This window comes from Podarcis filfolensis (assembly GCF_964270895.1).
Source record: "Podarcis filfolensis genome assembly, chromosome: 9".
Lineage (NCBI taxonomy): Eukaryota > Metazoa > Chordata > Lepidosauria > Squamata > Lacertidae > Podarcis > Podarcis filfolensis.
Window position 1 is genome coordinate 57,834,621 of NC_139610.1, and position 22,967 is coordinate 57,857,587.

Here is a 22,967-nt window from a genome sequence, read left to right on the forward strand (position 1 = left end):
ACTGTACAGCACCAGATATGCTTCTTTTATCCTAGTTTAAAATCTCAAGCTTCCTCTGCCTCTTTTCTTTCTATTCCCAAATTTGAATTACTCCTCCATACTCACACAGGACTGGGCCTACCATTAGGCACCAGATGTGAAGCAGTTGCCTCAGGTGGCAAATGTGGGGCAGGCAAGACGTTGTAGAACAGAGCTGTGTGTGCCCCCTGCAAGCTGTCTTGCTGACCATTGGTATTGTGGAGGATGCTGTCCCATCGGTAAGATTCATCTGCCAATCTAGACAGCTTCTGTTCATGAAATTGGTGAGGGACTACTATCTTGCCCTTTGCCCTAGGCAGCAAAAATGTCTTGGGCCTACCCTGCTCATAGAGATTTGGCATTCCAGATTCCTGGCCATTAAGGATCATCATCATCTTATTTAGCCTCTGATCACACACATCAGGTGACATTATGCAACGGCATAGTTATCAGCCCATGCACAATATTCAAGATAGCCATACTCATTTCTAATACAGTAGCATAAAATAAAATTCTGGAAAAAAATGTGATTGCACCAACATATTGCCCATCCTTTTAGCTGTTTGGTTGCCTCTTCACAGTATTGAAGCTCAGATGTTGCTCCTCTGCAGAATGTTACCTATTAAGAGCCTTGACTATTCATTGGGTTAAATCAGCATAACCAGCTAAAGTCAAGCAACAGACAAGATGCATCTTGTTGCTTGTTGCTCTCAATATCTGGCTTGCAAAGCTCTGACAAGTATATTAAAATATGTTTTATATTATACACCAGTGACTTTCTAGTGAGCACTACATAAGCCACTTGCAGTCAGGAAATGATTCCATCAATAAAACTTGTGATATATAAATCCCAAGTTAACTTGTCAATTTATAAATGCTACCTTTATTTTTAAGGATGGCCAGAATTCCCATCACAGAGTGCATGCTTTGAATGCGGAAAGGTCTCAGATTCAGGCGCAGTTAAAAAGCACTCAGTTGCAGGACTGGAAAAGAGCTCTGCTGGGATCTTTGAGTAGATACACCTTGTTTAGTTTTGAAAACAGGAAAATTATTGATTAAAATAAAGAAGATAGACGAATGGTTTGACTCAGTGTAAGACAATAAAATATGTCCTTTTAGTTTATTGCTATTAGATTGAGAAAGCTGTTTTTAGACAAAGTTGGGATCTTTCTACCTACATAGCTATTTGAAGGGATTGCTTGTCATTGATTTATTTTCTCTTGTGTTTCCGTAGAGATTTGCACCTGTGAAATCAACTGCCCCAGCTCCTGGCACATATAATGAAACTCGCTACGCTCTTGAGTCCTTGAAGAAAGCGACTCAAACAAAAAACATTCCATTTGGCAATACAGCTGTTCGATTCACCCAAGACCACAGGCTGCGAAAAAGTCCAGGTTTGCAGTAATTAATGTAAACAAGTGGGACGAGCAGCAAAATATCTCCACCCTCTAAGAGGAGTGCTCCAGGCAGCCTGCAGCAGGAACTTTGAGGTGCTGTTCAGGCCTCCATTGTGTGTATGCGCTATGGCTTTTCAGGAGGGCATAAAGGGAAACTTCAGCATTTTCCTTATTTATACATTGTGATGTTTCTGGAGAGTGGGAAAGAGAAAAGTGTCCCTCTTCCTTTTCTTACTCCTGAAGCATCCCTTATTAATGCAGATAGTATAGCCTTTTCCCTTCATATATCTCCATAATACGAATCCCCACTCCAATATGAAACTGCCAGGGTCTTAATCAGATCAGTTACATCTTTCTTTGACGCCTCCAGCTTATGTCCCTGCTCTCCACTTAACTTCTTCCTTAGCACTTTCTGCATGCTAGGCAGGTTTGGGGTTAAGCATTTTTCTTTTAAGTTATACACTTATTTATTTCAGGATACCTAGGAAATCTTCTAAGCATTTGGGTGGTCCTATTTCACTTCCCAGCCGATAAGCAACCAACCACCTGAGTTCTCTGCTGAAAGGAAGTATTTGTCTGGTGTTAAGTTCATGTGGTTCAGGATAAATAATCAGTGAAGATAGCAATGGACCTGGATTTGTATTACAAAACAATACATTCCGCATAGTGATTAATGTACATAATGATGTGGAGCTGAATTGTAAAACTGAATCTGAGTAGTAAAGCCCAGTCTCAAATAGTTCAGGATACAATAAGATTATGCCTTGTTTTTGAGAGGACTTCAGAAACCATAACTTTCAAATATGGGTTGTTTTCCGATACAAATAAGATGAGGTCAGGACATATATGGATGTCTCGGAAGAGGTGACTACAAAGTCATCTCATTGTGTAATGGTTGTGTAAATAATAAAAAAAGTTTTTTATGCAAAAAATGAGAATGGGCCAAAGTGGGTTGCATGTGAAAGTTTTTATTGTGCTGCTGATTCCAGCTATATTACAATGCTTGTTCAAATATCAGCATATAAGCAATTGTGCCACTGATGGATTTGGAAGTTATATATATACTTCTAATATCAGTATTGTTTGAACTATCCTTTTGGCAGTATTTGCTAAATCATATAGTTAAATAATAGCCTTGCTTCCCTCTGCCTACCCAAATACAAGCTTAGCAGTTTTATTAGAAACACATTAATGAAAGCACATAAAGTGACAGAAAGTGGTTTTGCTTAAAACAAAATATTGCTTTGAGTTTAGATGGTTTTGATGATTGCGAATGGGCTTATTGCTATTGTTTTCCCTGTGTTACCATAGCAGGTGATCAGGAACTTAACCAAAGAGCTTGATGGTCTATATTTTAGGTTGCAGTTTTTCCCATACACAGCAAAGGTTGGTTGCTAGAAACTGAAACAGCTAGAAACTGAATTGTACAATATGCATTGAGATAGAGGTAGGAAGTTTAAGTGAGGTTGACCAAAAGAGAAGCTGTCTTTGAGTGCTGTTGCTCCTTGGGAAGTCAAAACAGGATTAGTTGTTGTATTGCCTACTGTAGCTTCAGCTGGGCTCCACTTGTATGTTTGTAAAAAGAGACCATGTCTCTAATACTGTCTCTCCACCAAAGGAAACTAAGCTCTGTAACACAGCCCGCTTATTTCTACAACTCAAGGAAATGGGAGGTGCGTAACAGTATGCTAAAGCAGAACTACCACAATTCAGCTCACTGAGACTAACTTTTAAATAAGAGCACATGGTATTACAGCTGTAGAGTTTTACAAATATATTTATGAATATTTTCTCGCCATTCAAAGAAGTGGGTCTTTATTGTAAATATATACCACAGTTTCCATTGAGTTCCCTGCATATTCCTTCACATCTGACAAGGTCACCCTTGTTGACAGTCAGAAAAAGCTATTTATCCTTGTGTTGCAGATCACGCTAGTTATCCTAAGATTCTAGAGGTCATCAGCACTATAATATGACAGTCACTTCCTAAGACAAATAGTACCTATTAATGGTATTCCCAAGAGTGCTCTCTCTCTCTCTCTCTCTCTCTCTCTCTCTCTCTCTCTCTGAGCACTTTGAGTGAGCTGTGTATAAACAAGACAACTGAATGAGATACTTGCAGAAACTAGGGGAAGGGTGAAATCTAGTATGAATAAACAGTTTTCCCAATGATTTCTAGATTCGTCCTTTTTAAAAACATTGTATGAAAGCAAATGTAAATAACCTGAAATGTATCAAAGGGTATAATGTTTGGTGACCCTTTGTATATTTTTGAGCTGCCTACCATGAAAACATGCTAATGATGTATTTCTCATTCTGCTCATTTCCCTTCTATTGCACCTCTCCTTGTACTCTGTCCTTGAACAGAAGTCTTTGCTTTCGTCCTCTAATCTGCAAGAAATGTGGCCTACCATTTATCTTCAGCATAAGCCTCTCTTTGCTGAGTACAACATTTGATTGTGTCCTCAGTCTGTTAAATGTGGACCTTCTCACCCGGCAGAGATGTGGGTTTTTTTTTCCCTTGACAATCCAAAGTAGTTATAGTGCTGTGCTATATGTGTATGTGTATATAAGCGTATTGTTTTATTTTTGTATAGCACTTTTGCCCTTTCTCCTACAATTCCCGTTTTAACTTAATTGTCTGTGGTAAAAGAATTACGTAACAGCTATTATGCTTACAGAATTTCATTGTATGCTGTGCAGGTCCTGCATTCTATAATATTCTCAACCACAGCATTGCAACAGAAAGTCTTAAAAAGGCTGACATGGAAAAAAAGAAAAAGGGAGCATTTGGTTCTTCAGTTCCTAGACTCTTATATTTAGTCAAGAGAGAAGCTTTTACTACTCCTGGACCAGCTGATTATCAGGTAGATTGGTTTTCTTTTGCATGTTAAAAATGGAGCCCAAATAATTTGTGGTACAGTCCTGTGCATCTTTACTCAGCAGTAAGTCTCTCTGGGCTTAAAGGGGGTTACTTCCTGGTAAATGTGTTAGAATTGTAGTGTTAATCTACTTTGTCTATAATACAGATGTCTTGTGCCAGGAAAAAACCTTTTTCTTCTTGCAGGCCTTTGGCTAATTAAACCATCTATGGACTTTTAAACTGTGTGTGTGTGTAGGTTACTGTTTTTTGTTTTTTACTATGGTATGTATTTTTGTGTTTTTATATTGTAAACTGCCCTGTGATTCTCTGATGAAGGGCGGTATAAAAACAAAACAAAACCTCAAATGAGAGTAAATGCTGAATTCTTTATTTAGCAAAAGCCACTTGTACATGAATGTAGCAGCAGCAGATAATCAGTTCTGCAAATGGAGAATAAGTCTGTCAACTGCTGTTAGCATGATAACTTAATGGAGCACCTGTGTTCAAAGGGATGGCAAAGCTGTGGCCATACAGAAGATGTTGGAAAGCATTTCCCATAATCCCTGCCCATTGGTTATGTTGGCTGGGACTGATGAGAGTCCAAAAACATCCGGAGGGCCACAGGTTTCCCATCATCCCTCCTTTATATCTCTGAATACCAGGTGCTGGGTATAAACAAAAAGGGACCTGTTGTTTTCATGCTCTACTGATGGGTTTCCCAGAGGCTATCTGGCCATTATTGGAAATAGGATCCTAGACTTGATGGACCTGTGGTCTGATCTACCAAAGCTATATTTGTTTTCATCTGTAAAGAGGCAAGTGAACAGCAGGTGCTTGTGCATCTTTTGTGGGGGAGGTTGGTCTGATACAGGCCAGTGTAAGCAGACAAGCCAATTTAGTGTTCCTCCCTCTGCTCCTTCACTTAGAATTGTAAGATTGATTTAATCACTTTCCAACTCAGCTGTTTCAGTCCCCTCTTTCTGTTCTCACCTGCTTTTCTGCTCTACACCGTTCAGGCTGCCCTTTTAAGCATAAAGTGGTACCTCGGGTTACATACACTTCAGAACTTTGCTTCAGGATGAGAACAGAAATCATGCTCCGGTGGCGCGGCGGCAGCAGGAGGCCCCATTAGCTAAAGTGGTGCTTCAGGTTAAGAACAGTTTCAGGTTAAGAACAGACCTCCGGAACGAATTAAGTACTTAACCTGAGGTACCACTGCATTTACTTTGGCCTCCACAGTCACTTACGGACTCACTGTTAAGACCGTGTTCATGGAAGACAATCTTACGTGGCTACAAGTGACCGTTGAAGAAGAAGATTTACTAGGGAGTTAGCCCCACTGAATTCAGTGGGATCTAACTTTCCAGTAAATTTTCATAGGGTTACCAGACTTTGCATTTGGCATTACTGCCTCTGAGCACTTACTGGGAGACAGAAATGTGCAGTACACAGGAGCCAAGCTTCATCAAACAGAAACTAGGGAATTGGCTTACAGTTATATAGGAAAACAAAAAAGATTGTGGCACCTTAAAAACTAGTTTATTGTGGCATAAGGTTTCATAGACTTTCATGACTGCAATCCATGGAATATTACACCACAGTAAATCTGTTAGGTTTTAAGGTACAATAGTACACACTCTTTTTCTTTTTTGCTGTAACAAACCAAGATGGCTTTCCCTCTGGAAAGTACTTGTGAATAATCCTTTCTGAATGAGAAAAATCTCTCTATAAAAGAAATAGGTTCTACTGTGGTTTAAAGAACGACATAGACCATCTTGTAAATACAGAGAAAATAAGTAACTAGTTATTAGAAAATAACTTATGTTTCCACACTTACAGTCAAACTAGAAGAATACTAAACCTACACTATTTCTCAAGTGGTGTCAATTAATTAGCATAGGATCTTTCTCTCACTCCATATTATCAAACATATTAAGTATGACTACCTAAGAGCCCCATTAACATTCCCTGACAGCTGATTTAACAGAATTATAATCATAAGGGGAAGAACTGAATACATATTACCAAATATGCTAGTTGTAGGGACAATTTTCCGCAGCATGTCTCAGATGCAAATACTTTCCCCCCTTAGGTCTTAATCAAGCTGAATAGCTAACATATATTATCATTAGAAGTTATTATAGATAAATTTAGAGATAGGTCTCATGATAGCGGAAGGGAGAAGGGGGTTGGATATGCTATTAACATTTCTTACTGGGGCAAAGTCATCAAATATTGTTCGTCAGCTTTTAAAATGAGCTTATTAAAAATAATCCAAAACAAAATGCATAACTAAAAAGTATCTTGCATTTCCTACATAACACAATGTTTGCAAAAAGTTTTCAAAATCCAACTCGTAGCTCTGTAAGATTATATAGTTTCTCCAGCGAGCCAATTGTCAGGTGACAAATTTTAAACACTTACAGTGAATTACCATAAATCACAATAATATTAAATTAATTATATTTGCCTGTTTTGCATGGCCTGGTTTGCTGTCTACCAAGGGGATTGTCAATTTTAATTTTTGCAGGGGATTTTTTTTGTAGAACTCTGTCAAGGACAGTGGCATAGCAATCCCCACCGGCGCCTGGGGCGGACCAAAGTTGTTGCATAGCTGCAGCCCCGCAAACGCCCAACAGCCACAGTGCCAAACTCAAGCTCCCCTGATGTGCTGCCCTATGCCCCCACCCACCTGGTGTGGACAGCACCCCCCACCCCGGCTAGCTATGCTGCTGGTCCAGGATTAACTTGCTGGCTGAAGTAAAATGAGATAGAATATTTCTATGGGAGACATGTTGAGCAAGGGAGAAGACTCCCATGAGTTATTCTCCCAAAGGTGCCTTTTATATTTTTATTTAAACAAATATTTATATCCTAGTAGGATTAAATTCACCTTCCAACCTAGCACTCCTGCCAACCTAGCAGTTTGAAAGCACGTCAAAGTACAAGTAGATAAATAGGTACCGCTCCGGCGGGAAGGTAAACGGTGTTTCCGTGTGCTGCTCTGGTTCGCCAGAAGCGGCTTAAGTCATGCTGGCCACATGACCCGGAAGCTGTATGCCAGCTCCCTCGACCAGTAAAGCGAGATGAGCACCGCAACCCCAGAGTCGGTCACAACTGGACCTAATGGTCAGGGGTCCCTTTACCTTTAGGAATAAAATATAATTCTAGTAGAATTGCACACACTTAAGTGGTTTTATGATAAAGTTCTAGAAAGAGGTGAATCTTTAGTGGGATCTTTCTTGGGATATTAGAGACCAGGACAAGTAGAGCTGTATTAGCACCAGTGCTAACCCAAAAATCCTGCCTTGAGTAAGTCAAGATATACCCAAGCTGCAGATGGGCGCAAATAACTCTTTTGCAGCTGCTTCAGTCTTTCCTTGTACAAACAGCTGAACACGACAGGATTCAGCATATAAACATAGTTTGCCCTTAGGTGTTTTCAAACCATGGCTTCATGTCCTAGCCTGTTTTGAAGCAACGTGCTTGTAACAGGAAGCTATGGTTAGTTGCTGAATTCTCTGCATGTTGAGTCTCTCACATGAAAGGATGAGTGAAGTGGATTCAAGGGAGCTCACCTGACCTGCATACAGCTCATGCGTATATAATCACTTGTTAAGATAGGATTTTTGGCCTAGCATTGTACGTGAACAGCTTATTTGTGCAAATGAGTCTGGGGATTCTGCCAACAGACTAATATTTACTAAAACTGTAAAGCAGTGACACGTTCAAACTTCCCTTTATAATGTAACCTCCCCTGCACCCAAACATAATACTATCTACTCAAATTTCAGGTTAAAGAGACCACTGAAGAACCACGAAAAAAGAAGAAGGAATTGGCCATTTTTGCGTCAGTTACAGAAAGAATTCCAAGAGTTAGCTCGGTAAGCTGTCTTCAGACTGATTCATCTCCCTTTATGCTGCATGCTCCCAAATTATAGAATAGTAGGTAATCCACAGATTCATATTCTATGCAAGTATATAACTCCATTGCAGAAAATAGTTGTCCTAATAGACTTCAGCATATTCTTTCATTCTGTGGAAACAGCATAAACGTTGGTATAGTGCAGTAGAAAACTGAGTACTTTAAAAATACATCAATAGAGAATAATTCAGTCCTTATTTCCAGTGAAGTTTAGGATGTAAGCAGTTGTAAACTTAACAAACATATGAATAGTCAAATTATTCTGACACACACACACATACCATATTTCTTCGGCTAAGAGCTGTGGTGTTAATTAGATAAGCATCTGCCTTCCCTATGGTGTGTAACTGAGAGGCAGGTGTTTAATTGAGGCTATTTAAGAGCTGCGTTAATTACACTTTGCATCTTAGTCCTCCTGCAAACTTGGATTGAATGGCAACAATTTCTCTCTTGTGTAACCAGTCAAATTTAGAATGATAAGCTGTTACATTGGAGACTGAATCTGTGGGAGCAAATGTCAGATAATTCAAGAGCAAAAGGCAATTCATTAACTTGAAATATTGTTTCAGTGTTTCGTGGCTGTGTTGTAACCGGTGGAGACAGAGGTCTAGAATGGTGACGTGGAATTCTCTAGGGAACAAAACAGCAGTGTAAAATGCAGACCTTTAGGAGCCAATACCAAAGTGCTTAAGTTTTTCTGGATTCTCCATTAGACCAAAAAAGAGAGGCTCAAATACTTATTTTCTCTGATGGGAGTATCCAGCAAAACTTAAGTACTTTGGTATTGGCTCCTTAAGGTCACATCCACAACATACATTTAAAGCACTCTTATACCATTTTAATGGTTGAGAGTCCTGTAGCTTGTTAATGGTTCTAGGTACTGTAGCTTATTGGGTTAAATGATTGCTTATGGGAGTTGCTGACTTTGTCAACGCCAGCTAGAGACTTGAATGTTAGCGATCTGATAGATGAAGGTCAGGCCTGTGCAGAGCTTGTCTGAGGCCCGGGTGTCCGGGCCAGACAGTGTAAGTCCTGCAGCCCGTTGGCATCACCCCCTCCCCGATGACTTATCCCTCTGAGGCCCAAGACAAGTGTACCTGGCTGCCCCCCGCCTCTGCATGGGTCTGTTGAAGGGGCGTTGTCAACAGAAGGATGCTGGGTAAAAACATTAATAGGTAGACTTGGTACCACTCACTGTGGAATATAGCTGTAATGGAGAAAATCACACATATTTTGAAATTTCAGCAAGCACTAGACTCTCCAGTCACTTTTTATATTGTTTGCCACTTATTTGTGACATATAAAGCAAAACCACCTTTCTTCAAGGCAACCCTTGTAACAAACCTGGCAAATCTGAAACGATATTTGATAATCTGATAATGTTGATAGCCTTTTTTTGGACTTTGTTATTTTAACCCATGGTCATCTTTTCTCATTCTACGTCCCAATTTTATGGCTTTGTTTTTCATCTTTTAATTTTCATCCGTTGTTATAATTGTTCTCTCTGTTTTATATGCATGATAAAATGAAATAAGAAAGCTTAGAAACCCCCAAATATTAAAAGGTAGCAGCCACCGAAGCACATGCAATTTTCTTCTGAGGGGGTGGGAATTTCAAACATGCTCAGACTTCTTCTGGCCTCCAAGTGTCACCATCAAAAAGGTTTAAGTATAGTTCAGCCTTTTCCTCTCTGTTTTGAACTCCAGGTCCCATTAGCCTCAGCCTGCACAATCAGTGTTCAGGGTTGATGGGAATTGTTGTCCAATAATATCTAAGGGGGAATAGATTGGGGAAGGCTACAATAAATATTAATTTATTGACCAGAGAATATCCATATTGCTTTCCTTTTCACACACTCAACCCTTTAGTGGTTACTCAATTTATTGTGGTCATGGAGCACCCCTCATGCATTTGCATTCTCCGGCTTGGATTTCTGCAATTTGTAATGACTGCTCCCTTTATGACATTGCCTTTCAAACCACAGACCATAAGATCTAGCCCCACGGTATATTCCATTCTCTTCCCAAGCTCTTATTTTTTCTGTCTTATATTAAATTTAATCTATGTGATCCTCTGCTTATATATTTATTACAACCACTATTTATTTGGAGACATTTGGAGTAAAGGAACATGACAAGTTTTGTAGGCAGCAGGGAAGGAAATCAGAGAAACATATGTTAAAATTATATTATAAATGTCTTAAACCATTGCTCTGCAGCTCCATGTCTGATGAAAAGTAGGCTTTTTTCAGTGACAGCAGACCCAAAAAGAAAGATCGAGAGGAAATATCTCTTATACAAGACAGAAGATGCTTAGAATGGGAAATTTTATTTAAATTATTTATGGCTTTCCTTTCTCAGTAGAGTATTTAAGACACATTACAATGTGTGTAAAAACAAAAAAGATACAGTGAAATCATATTTGTACATTTGCAGTTCTGTGTTTTGAGGTAAATCTGAGCTCAATGCTTTATCCCAGGTAAGTAGTTACAGGATAGCTGCTGAAATGATGAAAAAGTACAGCAGAAAAAAATCTATATGACTAATATATGCAAATACTGAATGTATTGTATAGTGAGATTAAATTCTCCTTCCAGGTTTTCCTTGCTAGACATATTCCTCCTATTACCTGCTTCCTTCAGTATTCCATAAATCCCGTATATGTAATAGGCTTTTTTGTTATCCTGAGGTGGCTAGATCTCTTATCCCTGGGAGATTCTAGTGTGGCCCCTGTGAGGGCACCTGTGTCTTCAGGCCTTCCCTGGTATCCATAGTGTGGAAGTTCCCCCTCACCCTATCGGGATTAGGTTAGGAAGAATCATTCTATTGTAACCAATGCAATAGGTTGCAGTGTGTGATAAGAGCCTGGAAGTCGAACCTTATGAGAAATTACTGAGGGAATTACTGTGAGGAGACTGTGAGAAGACATATGATAGCCATCTTCAAATATCTAAAGGGCTTTCACATGGAGGATGGAGCAAGCTTGTTTTCTCCTGTTCCAGAGGGTAGGACTTGAACCAATGGATTCAAGTTACAAGAAAGAAGATTCTGATTAAACATCAGGAAGTACTTTCTGACAGTAAGCACTGTTTAACCGTGGAATGGACTCCCACGAGAGGTGGGAGACTCTTCTTCCTTGGAGAATTTAAAGCAGAGGTTTCATTACCATTTGTCATGTATGATCTAGTTGAGACACTTGCATTGCAGGGGGTTGGACTAGATGACTCTTGGGATCCCTTCCAACCCTACAATTCTATGATTATATGGATTCACCAAGCTACTCCTTTGTGGTGTGGTTGTGTCCTATATGAATAGCTTCCATTACATGTGGAGATGTATGTTCTGGATACTGGAACCCTCTTAGAACACTTACATGGAGTCATCTGCAAAGCATTGGTTTCCCTACTGTATGCCACAGAATGTCTTTATCTGAAAAAAAGGGGATCTGTAATAATATGTTTTGCCATTTGTGTGCTTCCTGTGGGGAAGGATGTGCTTTCTGCCAATTAATTGCTTTACAATATCCTTAACAGACAGCCCATTAGTATATAATGAAGACCAGATGCTCAGAAATTTAGTCTTGTCCCGTGCAATGAGCTCCATGTTGACTATGCAAGTAACAAAATTTTATTACAAACAAACTTAAGAAAAGAGATGTGGATATCTATGAAATACTCTACTAAATATCTACTAAATAGTGATGTTCAGTAGGAAAGATATATATGGAAAATGAGATAGAAACTGTGGTTTGAAAAGAGAATAAATATTGATATATGCCACTGACAACTTGTATTGGACTCTGCAGTCGTTTTACAGCACTGCTGTAGTATATATATATTTAGTATACATACATGAAAATATTTTACTGTAAATGAAAGTCAAATAATACTCTGATTGTTTCAGAGTAAACTTGATTTAAAAAATAAATTATATCTCCCAGGATTTTATAACTCAGTGCTTCATAAAGGTTTTCGATTGTAATGGATTATGATATTTATGCTTTAATATATTTTAATCCTATATTAAGCTGTTTTTATTGTACTGTTGAACGACTGGTTATGGTCTTTGACTAAGTAATAAAAATTTGAATTTGTATCAAAAATCTTGGATCTCCATTCCCTCTGGCAATCATTGGGAGCTTCATGAACTGAGACCCCCTTGACATGTACTTGAAGTGACATGGTGTTTGGGCTGTGCTGAGGGCAGCAAGCACTTTGAGGTGAGTCTGGAACTGGGAACCAGGAGCCACTAGACAGGCAAATATTTGGAACTGATGAGCAAGGCAGGACTGAAGGATGAATTACAGTGTAGGATCAAGGAAAAAGCTGGGAGTCAAGACCAAAGAATATACAGGACCAGAGGACAAACAAGGAATTGGAGCCAAGAGGCATGCCAGAGGACAGGAAGAACTTGTTAAAGCAAGGCTCAGCCAAAAAAAGAAGTCATTTGTTCTCTTGTTCATGCAAAGAAACTTTCAGTGGGTAGGCAAAATTGGTCTAGAAGGTTGTTCTTTAAGAAGGCTGCCACCTACAGTTTAAATCAGGGTTTTCTAAACTTGGGTCTCCAGCTGCTGTTGGCCTACAACTACCATCATCTCTTGCTAGCAGGGCCAATGGTCAGGGATGATGGGAATTGTAGTCTAAAATCAGCTGGAGACCCAAGTTTGGGAAACGCTGGTTTAAAAGGTTCACGACATGAGGCAGGCACACACAGACGCCAGCAGCTTCTGACACATTTGCCTTACTCATTTTGTGAGGTTCCCTGAAGGCCCCTCTTTTGCCTCAAAACATCATTGGGCAAAAATCTGGTGCAGTTCTAGTTACCGTGTAGTGCAGAGCAGCGGCTCATGGAAAAAAAAAAAAAGATTATAGGCCCTTATTACTTTTTATTTATTCATTTTCAGTTTTTAATTTTTTCAGTTTTCAAAAAATTACAGTATGGATTTCCTTGCTTAAAGCAGGATCCATAGTAATGAGGAAACCAGCAACTGTGGTTGGTTTGTGGGTTTAAAAAATATGTATATGTGCGGAAGAGCTAGTAAGGTCTTAAAAAAAAATAAATTCCCCAAAGTGTATAAAGGGCACGTTTGCTTCACAATGCTATTATGTGATTAAAAACAAATTATAAAGTTCTGTAGTGAAAATGGTTCCTATTAAATTTGACGAGGAAGCTATCAGATGTAATCCACTATTATTATGCTGCTATAATGAGAACTGGTTGTATCTGCCATTAGACTGTTAATAGTGCATTGTACCACAGAGAGATACAGAGCATCATTTAAATAAAAAAGTGTTTATCACAAGTAAATAGCATTAGTTATGGGGAGAGAGTGCTTGCAAATCGTTCTATAAGTCTGCCCATCTCAATATTGTCCTTCCGTAATCCACTTAACACCACACAGATCACGAAGGAATTTGTTTCCTTCTTCCAAAATAGCTTTTGCGTTTTTGATACCGCTAACCTTTGGTTAAACAGAAACTGCGCACGTAAAATAAAATAAAAACAAAAACAGGCTTAATTCACCTGTTCTAATTCTTTAGTAGGGTTTAAGCTCCTTAGCACTCTTAAATCCAGTTTGGGATCCAAGCTAGGCATGGGGGAAGACAAATTCATGTGCTAAGCACGTCTGTCTAAGCTGCATAGAAAAAGGTCTGAAACACGTTATCTGTTTGCAATAGCCGAAGAGGCAGAACAGTCCCCTCCTCTCCAGTAGCTGAGTGGTAGAGAATCTGCTCTGCATGCATCTCCAGAAATGCTGGGAAGCTGTGGCCAGACAATGTAGACAATATTGAGCTAGATGGACAAATAAATGGTCTGTTCCTTCCTGACAGTTTACTTCCCTTAAGTCTCTTCTCCCAGTGCTTTTCTACTCAGCTGTGTACCAGTTCCAGAAGTGCTCTTGGCTGAGAGAAGGGAGCTGTGACTAAAAAGACAAAGGGTTCTGGTCTCAGCATCTAGGAGTTATTTTTTGTCTTTTGTATTCAGTTCTGGCTTGAACCTCTATCCCAGGAAACCTGGTCTACTGTTTGGATATTTGCTTAGCTGTCTTCTCTCCAATCACCCAACATGCACATTCATAGTTGTGAGATAGTCAAGCAATAATTTTTGTTGAAATTAAACAGCAGCAGCAATAAATTTGCAACATAGAGAAAATTCAAAGATCTATACAAGTTCAAAATTTGGTTAATGGTCTTTGTCTTTACCTTTTCTTTTACCTAAGACGCAAACTGTTAATTGGCGTTGTTTGCTTTTTCTGAAAACAAAAATGGGTTTAAAATATCCCAGCAGATGGCAGCAAAAAAGACTCCTGTGGTTCCATTTTGAACGCTATAGCTTTGCCACTATCAACAGCAGATCAGAAACACAAGTAGTAGAAACCACCCATTTGTGATTCTATCCAATAGGAATTGCAAAGCAAGATCCAAACTGCTGGTTAATAATTTCTTACTCTCTCTGTGTTTGTGTACACACACATATAAATCAGCATATGCAAACTTTTATGCAAATATGTATAGTATTTTGCCCTCTTGCTTTGGTAATGGCCACCCTACTAAGGGTGGTGGTGGGGCCGCTTACACATAGTTGGAAAAGAGAAAATTCAGTGCAGCACCAACAAAAGATGGTGTAGATTTGCATAAAACTAGCACATGCAGATTTATATGCATAAATGAAAAAAGGAAGTCTAAATAGAAAAATAAAACATCTCACTATAGTGGGAGAAACTGAGTAGGTGACGTGGGTGCCTGCCTGCTCATTCTGTTGTCTAGGTGCAGCTGACAGGCAATTTTAAGGCCCCCCCCCTCCTTTCCTACGCATTTTAATTTTTTAATTGGACTTGGGCAGGACAGCCGTTCCTAAAGAAGACTGCTTCCTGTAATGTTGGGCGCATGGCTATCCTACTTCCTGATAGTGATTTCAGCCATGGAAATTGAGCCCATCTAATTGTGATTATGGGACGCGGGTGGCGCTGTGGGTAAAACCTCAGCGCCTAGGACTTGCTGATCACATGGTCGGCGGTTCGAATCCCCGCGGCGGGGTGCGCTCCCGTCGTTCGGTCCCAGCGCCTGCCAACCTAGCAGTTCGAAAGCACCTCCGGGTGCAAGTAGATAAATAGGGACCGCTTACCAGCGGGAAGGTAAACAGTGTTCCGTGTGCTGCGCTGGCTCGCCAGATGCAGCTTGTCACGCTGGCCATGTGACCTGGAAGTGTCTGCGGACAGCGCTGGCTCCCGGCCTATAGAGTGAGATGAGCGCACAACCCTAGAGTCTGGCAAGACTGGCCCGAACGGGCAGGGGTACCTTTACCTTTAATTGTGATTAGATGAAGAAACAACTTCACTGTGCTAAGGCAATAATGTGAACATACCCTTACTATATCAGTCTGTTTATTCCCATTCTATCCACTCCAATTGCCACTGGCTCTTAAAAGTCTCAGGATGAAGTTTTTCTTACCCTGCTACCTGATATACCTTACTTTGAAGTAGATATACTGGGGATTGAAGATGAGACTCTTCTGCATTAAACCCATTGTCCTTTTCCGCTGTGCTGTGGCTCTATTCCTCTTAGAAGTTGAGCAGTCTTGGCCCAAGCAAAACAAGTTAGAATTCAGCTAATCATTAACATGCTAATCAAGCCCTGCATGGTTTGAGAAAATTCTAATTGTAACAGATTGTTCTAAAATGAAACAATCCCTGATGCATTCCTGTAAGTTTCTTCCTCATTTGCTGTGCTAATGGAGGAATAAGATTTATATACTTGTCAGAGTAAAAAATAAAGCTTATAGGCTTCGTCTGGTTATTTTTCAAATTTCAGAAACATTATGTCACTCATGCTGTGCTTTCAGTTTTCACTTAAAAGGCATCATTGGAGACCCTGCTGTGTGATTGTTCTTTGTCTATCCCTGAGACCCTCAAAACTTGTAAGTTTCACCTATTTCACTTCATTACCCATCCTGCATCTGTTGCCTTGAATTAAAATCATTTTTACCTATCAAAGAAAGCAATTGCATTAAAATTTCATTTAACCAAATCGTTTGGGTCTTAGGATTTGGTTAGGAATAAATGAAATTCAGTTGTAGGGCAATTGTAATACTGGCTTTACTCGCTTGACAAAGACAGTGTGAATATAAAAGGGCTATCACTGAGCAAAAGGACTTGGTAGTTACTGCTGACTGAGGTGTTTATCTACTGAAAACTTTTGCATGATTTCACATGTGAGAATTTAATATTCATTTTATGAAATAAATTACCCCATTAGCTGTACAGTAGTTTAATTGTATTTTATGTTCATCTTACGCTGTGATGCCATATGGTAGTGTAGAGCTGAGACTCTCTAATCATTTACACATTTCTTTCTTTTCTTACAGTAAATTATCCTTCCAGGAATTTGTAAAGTGTCTGTGTTCTATATATTATTCATCTTTAAAAGCTGTTACCTGCAGACCAAGGCTTTGAGACAGAAGTAGCTAAACTTGTTTCTGCAAGTTATATGGACTAGATATGGATTTATATGCAAAGTATATGGTTTCTTTGTTTTTCTGGGGCATAAACAAACCAGCATGCATTGGCTTTGCATTACATCTGAACCTGGGATTATGACTTATTTCTCCCTTACGAGCCATGGTAGCTAGCCAACTGGAAGCCATGGTTTCTCATTGGATTGTTTGTCCTGCTTGTACCAGGGGAGGAGCAAAGTGAGGGCAATCAGGCAGGGTATACCAGCATGCTGCTAAGTTCTCATTAAACCACAATAAGGAAGAAAGTATGATTTATCATGATGTGTGAACATGGACCCTCACTGCATCTTTATTCCAGCTTCTTGTCTTTTTCATTAACCTTGATCCTTTCTCATCCCCATATCTCTTATTTCTCACCTGTGCCAGTCTCTGAGATCTTTAACACAAGCAAGATGGCGCTACTAGGATGGTTCATTTTCTCATGTATTTCTTGCATAGTTGTAGCGATCACTGTATCTGAAATATTTCTGCTTTTTGGTTGATCAAGCCAACTTTCTTTCATATCCTCCCCCTCCCCCAAGTTTTTATTGCCATATAAATATCCACACAATGTTTAAACGGTTAATTCCTGATTAATTTTATTCTTGATCCCCTTAATCATGCACAGTCCAGCTTCTTTAGCTTAGTGTTAGACTATAATCCCAGGGAACAGAGACTATGTGCACTCTTGGTTTTATTGATTTTTGCGTAGCACACACACATATCGTGATTCACGATATATTGCCAGGTAAAATTATGAAATCGATATCACGATATGGGCTTCAAAACGGTTTTGGATGATATATCAATATAGTCATAACCTGCCCTAAAAATGCCCCATGACTTTTTTTAATTTTAAAAATATGTCCATCCCAAAACATAGGCAGGTGTCTTAACCCTGGTCAGATCATTGGTCTGTCTAGCCCAGTATTCTCTGTTCTGGCTTACAGGAGTTCTCCATGGTTACAGGTATTGATCTTGAGATCCTTTTAACTGGAAATGCTGGGGATTAAACATGGAAGCATTCATGTGCTATACCACTGAATGATGGCCCTTCTTTGTACAGCCCCTAATTATGTATTTGCACAATATGTTGCTCAGTGATTGGATCTTTCTCCCTTGGTTGCCCACTCCTTATGAATCAAACGGATACCACCTTGAATCTGCACTGGTCATCTGAATATTTGAACTGCCTGTAGCAAGGATACTTCCTGACAGCAGCCTGACTTTGTAGGCGTCAACCAGACTGTCAGCTTTGAAAGCTGTAACTGCTTCTTCCTCCCTTGAAGGAAGTCTTTTTCACCTTTTGATCTCAATGCCAAAATGTGAACAGAATTAATCTATTTTGGTCCCATGTTTTATGCAAAAAATCTACAGCAACATTTACAGCAAGGAAAATATGACATATGCCTTTAGCAGCCAGCTGCTTAAGCTCTTTGCATCTTGCTGTTTAGAAAGTCAATTTATTTTTTGCACAACGTATGCGCTCATATAAATAAATTTGAAACTATTGCAAAATGAGACACAGTAATCAGTTCAAACTCAGCAGTTGGCAGCTATTAATTGCCATTTACACACATTTAAATGCAAGACTTGTGATTGCTTTGATTCATAAAATGTTGAAGATATTTTTTAATGGGGATTTAAAAAAAAAATCCTGCACTTATTTGGAAGTAGAGAATTATATTCATGTTGGTTTTCTTTAAAGAAGGCTAATCGCTATCATTCAGTAGGTCAAAGAGTAGTATGGTCATAAATATAAGGTGATCAGTGTCTTTCCGCTCTTATGAGTTGCACAAAATGCCAGTTTGATCAAAATGGTGATGTGATACTGTATATTGAAACAACTACTATTTATGAGAAAAAATGTTCTGCAGATGACTTCTGTAAATCCTGTACATACTAATTATACATGGTACCATGAAGAATTAGAACTCTGGCCAAAGGACAGTGTTGTCAGCTGTCTCACTGTTGACCCAGGAATTTGCAGAAGAGATGATGAGCTATGAATTAACTGCTTGCTCAGCCTCCCCATACTGCCTTGGCCCTCTCCGATAGTTGCCTCCAACATGTCCCAGCTCAGTGTGGTTCAGGTCCCAGCTGTCCCTGCTACCACCTTCTAGTCCATGGCCAGCACTGTCACCTCTGCTGCATTATGGAAAGCACCCACCTATGCTAAGCCCACCTCACTTGCTTTCCCCCTCCCCAACTGACTCCTGCATTAGCTGTCAATATTACCATTGGGACCATAACCAACAATGAGAGACCAACTGACCCCAGGCACTAGCCCAACATGAAAGAGGTAGCTGGGTTTTTTTCTCCTCCTCTTCCTTGACCAGCATCCTGGGGTTAGATGGTTTCATTGCTCCCTTTTCAGTCCTGCTGGGATCTGCTTCCCCAGCCTCTTCCCTGCAAGTAGCACAGTGGGAAAGCAGACCCCTGCAGCCAGCAGGATTGTACCGTCTGCTCATCAGCTGGTTGTTCTGTCACATAGTTGACAGGTGGTGGGGCTTTCCACCTGTCAAATGCACGGCTTTGCGAGTCTCCTCCCCCCTCCCCCTTTAAGCTCTCAGCCTCAGAATTTCATTTCTTACTATTTATTTCATATAAATTACACACCACTGGATTGTAGCCTCCCTCAAAGCAGTTTAGGGGGGAAAAACCATAAAACAAGAAAAGAATCAAAAAGAAAAAGTAACAGCAATAATTCAAGACTTTCAAAAAGTTAAGATAACAATAAACTAAAAACAGATCAAAATAGAATTTACCTGAAAAACTGCCTTCCACTCCATTGCTTGATAAAGGCATTATGATCAGCAAATGGAAACTGGTTGGTTTTGCCATGACCTGTTGATTATCGGCCCGTGGTAACACCAAGATTTGCTTTTTTACTGATGACACTAGTGTTGTGGAATAATGAGAAGCCCCATCAGTATTGGCATTCCACCAATGGACATTTTAAAAATTCCTCCAGCTCCTAAAGTCACATGTATTTAGGGGGGCATTCCCCTGAACTTGAATTTCTGATCTTACTGTTTTAACTATTTTTAAAACTGTTTTGATAGTGGTGCATTTTAATTGACTTGCTTTGTTGTGGATTTTATTTAAGACTATTTTAATGCTCTGATAAGTTGTTTTTGCGAATTTTAATTTTGCATGGATGTTATAATTGATCTTATAGTTGTAAACTGCTTGCACCCACAGATGCCATCCAGTCAAGTTAAGCAGGGGCTGTGTAAATCTGCAGGGTTATGTCACATTTTTATGATGGACATTATGGTAGAGTAGTGGAGGAGGCCTAGTTCCTAGGCAATGCCTAGTTCCAGTACTGAATACAATAATTTCACAGTGATGCTTACAATATCCAGAAACAGCTATCCAAAATGTGACTGTTTTAATGTACTGTTATTGCCTAATTTCAATTAGGTATTGTTGGGTTTTCATTACTGGAACCTTAAAAATGTGAGTAGCTTATAAATGCTGACAAGACTTTTAACTAGGAGGCGTCACTGTTAAAAAATAATAATAATGATTGAGCATGTTGGCTATAAATAGATGAGACATTTTACTCATTTACCACTGAAAGTCATTTAATAATTCCACGCTGAGTCCCCTTTCAACAAATTTAATGAAAACCAGCATGATATTGTGGCAGCTTCTATTGGATTTTTCTGCCATTTTCGTATGCTCCGTGGTGTGAGTGATTAAAATAGCAGCTAATAAACTAGTATTCAAGGCTCTCCATCTTCCATGTGTCTCACAAACTGACATAGACCTTTATAGACTTTTCCTCCTCCTCTCCTGAAGGGTGTCCTTGTTTTTCTTTTCATTACCTGGGAACTAAAAATGGTTAAACAGGAGTTTTAGGGCACTCTTCCCTCCTCATTCCAAGAACCAGTGTGAAGCTATTTTGAGGCAATCCTAGCAGGAAGTAATGAGCTGATTTTCAGCCTACTGTGAAACTTTATTAATCTGAAGAGACCATTCTGAAATCCACTTGATGAGCTCTGGAGTAACAGAGCCCTGTGGCCATGCCATTATGTATTGGTCTTGGATGCTTTAAGCTATGAAATGCCACTTTCACTTCTCGAATATCTTTTTACTGTTTTGCTTTCATCCTTTTATGTCTTATAGAGATATTAATAAGGTTGCATTGCACCCAGGATAAAAGGCGAAAGCTTTGCGTTCACTTCTTGAATATATATTTTCCGGCATTTGGAGATATCAAAGTTACATCAAAAGCATTGAGTTGCTTAAAAGAGTTGTGTCCAATATGTCTACATAACCATCCCACAAATGCAAGGATTTGTGTTTGCGCTATGGGACTTCCCCTGCCCCCCCACCCATGCACACTGCACCTTCTCCAAATCTGGGAACCCCCAGAGCATTTTTAGGGGATGTGGGAGGAGGAGGGGGGAAGAAGCCCTGTTGTGCTATAAATCTTTATGCCTTATGCTACTTAGTCTTGCATTGGATACAAACCAAAATCACTGCATCCTGTTTTTTAAAAGTTTTTTTCCACTTTTCCAACCTGGTGTCCTCCAGATCATGGGACTACAACTCCTATTAGCCTTGTATAGGCAGTGTGTGCATAGTGTTGCAGCCAGAGAAGAAACTCAATCCATCAAGGGCTCTCTCCTTTACAAAAATGCTTTATCCCATATGAAAGCTGACAATACTATGCCAGTAGATGTTTCAACTTCATCAAGTATTTTTCCCCTTTAGCAGATGGGACTGTACTGTGCATCCTTAGAGAGTTATACCTCAATAGAGATGTCCTTTGGGTGAAATAAATGCTAACTTGTCCATTAATAAGCCGTTGATCCCGCAGTTGTTTATATTGATAGATGTGTTGCACCGGCCTCTGATTGCTGATTTAGGGAGCCCTGGCTGTCATCAGGGGAAATCCCTGGTTTGTTCCAGATTTTAGGCAACATAAATCAAATCAGTCAGATGTCATTAAATGCCCACAACACAAATAAGTTTTAACTGTAGGTGACAATAAATGGTTCTACAGAGACGGCTGTTATATATTCCAAGGAGTTGTCACCTGACAGCTTTTACTACTTGTGCCTTGGTTTTTGATAAACGATTCAGCCTTGATAAAAACTAATTTTCAGATACTTCATGACAGGGCTCTGCCCAGCATCTTCCCCAGCAGCAGCTCTCAGCTAGCTCAGTCATGCGAGCTCAGAAGTAGAATGCTGCTGTTAAAATATATGTGGCTGTCTGTATGCTGCAGCCTTTGATGAGTTCTTCTGTGGATAGGAAAGTGACTCATCTGAGGACTTGGGGCAGCTGATGGAAGGATCCCAAGTGCTCCCTGCAACAAGAGCCAAAGAGTAACACAGAAGTGGTAGACCAAAATCCTAGGATCCATCTGCACAAAAGTATCTCAACTTGGAGGAAAGACATATTGTGTATGAATGTAAGATTGGATTGAAGGAAGGAGAGGTCAGGTCCTATGTAACTACCTAATTTGGAAAACAAATCTGCCCAGTTTGTAATGCTTGAGTGTATTTATGAATACAATACTTTTTAATCTTGGAATCAAATATCAAGATAATATCAGATCAAATATCAGGTAATGCTGATTTGCCAGCTGTGATCTGATTTGCTAGCTGTCCTAGAAAGGACAGACCTTGCTTTTGTGACTCTAGTGCAGAGGTGGGTAAACTTCTTTTGTTCAAGGGCCATATTCACTCTTGGGGAATGTGGCCAAAAGTGAGTTTGGTCATCCCATAATTTCTTGTGTGCGCACACACAGAGGCACACAATCTGCCCCCCCCCCAGCTGATCCATGTCCATGCTGTTGGGGATAAGATAGTCAGAGCATGTGATGCTAAATGGATTGCACTGGCTCTCATTTCCAGGCCTAATTTAGTAAGAAGCTGGTGTTAACGTATAAAGCAGAGATGAGGGACCTGTGGCCCTCCACATGTGGTGGGACTCCAACTCCCATCAGCCCTACTCAAGATAGCCAGTGGTCAAGGATGTTGGGGGTTGGACTCCAGTAACATTTGGAGGGCCACAGGTTCCCCATTCCACCATAAAGCTAAAAAATGGCTTGGAGCTAGGTTATCCAAAGGTTTGCCTTCACCTGCAGCAGCCTGAGTGTACTTTAAGATAAGCCTCAGCAACTCTTCTCAAATGCTAGCTGGTATGGTCTGTTAGGTTGCTCTTAGAAAACCACTGGGGCCTAATTTGAATAGTAGAATGTCTGGCATCTGGTGGGCAGGGCTTTTGTGTTCTGCTCCGGAATCAGCCCCTCC

General features: G+C 39.9%; 1 protein-coding gene across 1 annotated transcript in view; it reads left to right on the plus strand.

Moving 5' to 3' along the window:
* The window catches only part of STPG2 (sperm tail PG-rich repeat containing 2), a 218,030-nt gene that overhangs the window by 34,848 nt on the left and 160,215 nt on the right, over nucleotides 1-22,967 (plus strand). The window contains exons 8-10 of the mRNA XM_083571386.1: nucleotides 1,253-1,412; nucleotides 4,119-4,282; nucleotides 8,073-8,162. Coding sequence (XP_083427512.1) covers nucleotides 1,253-1,412; nucleotides 4,119-4,282; nucleotides 8,073-8,162 — 414 coding nt within the window. The remainder of the gene's footprint in view (nucleotides 1-1,252; nucleotides 1,413-4,118; nucleotides 4,283-8,072; nucleotides 8,163-22,967) is intronic.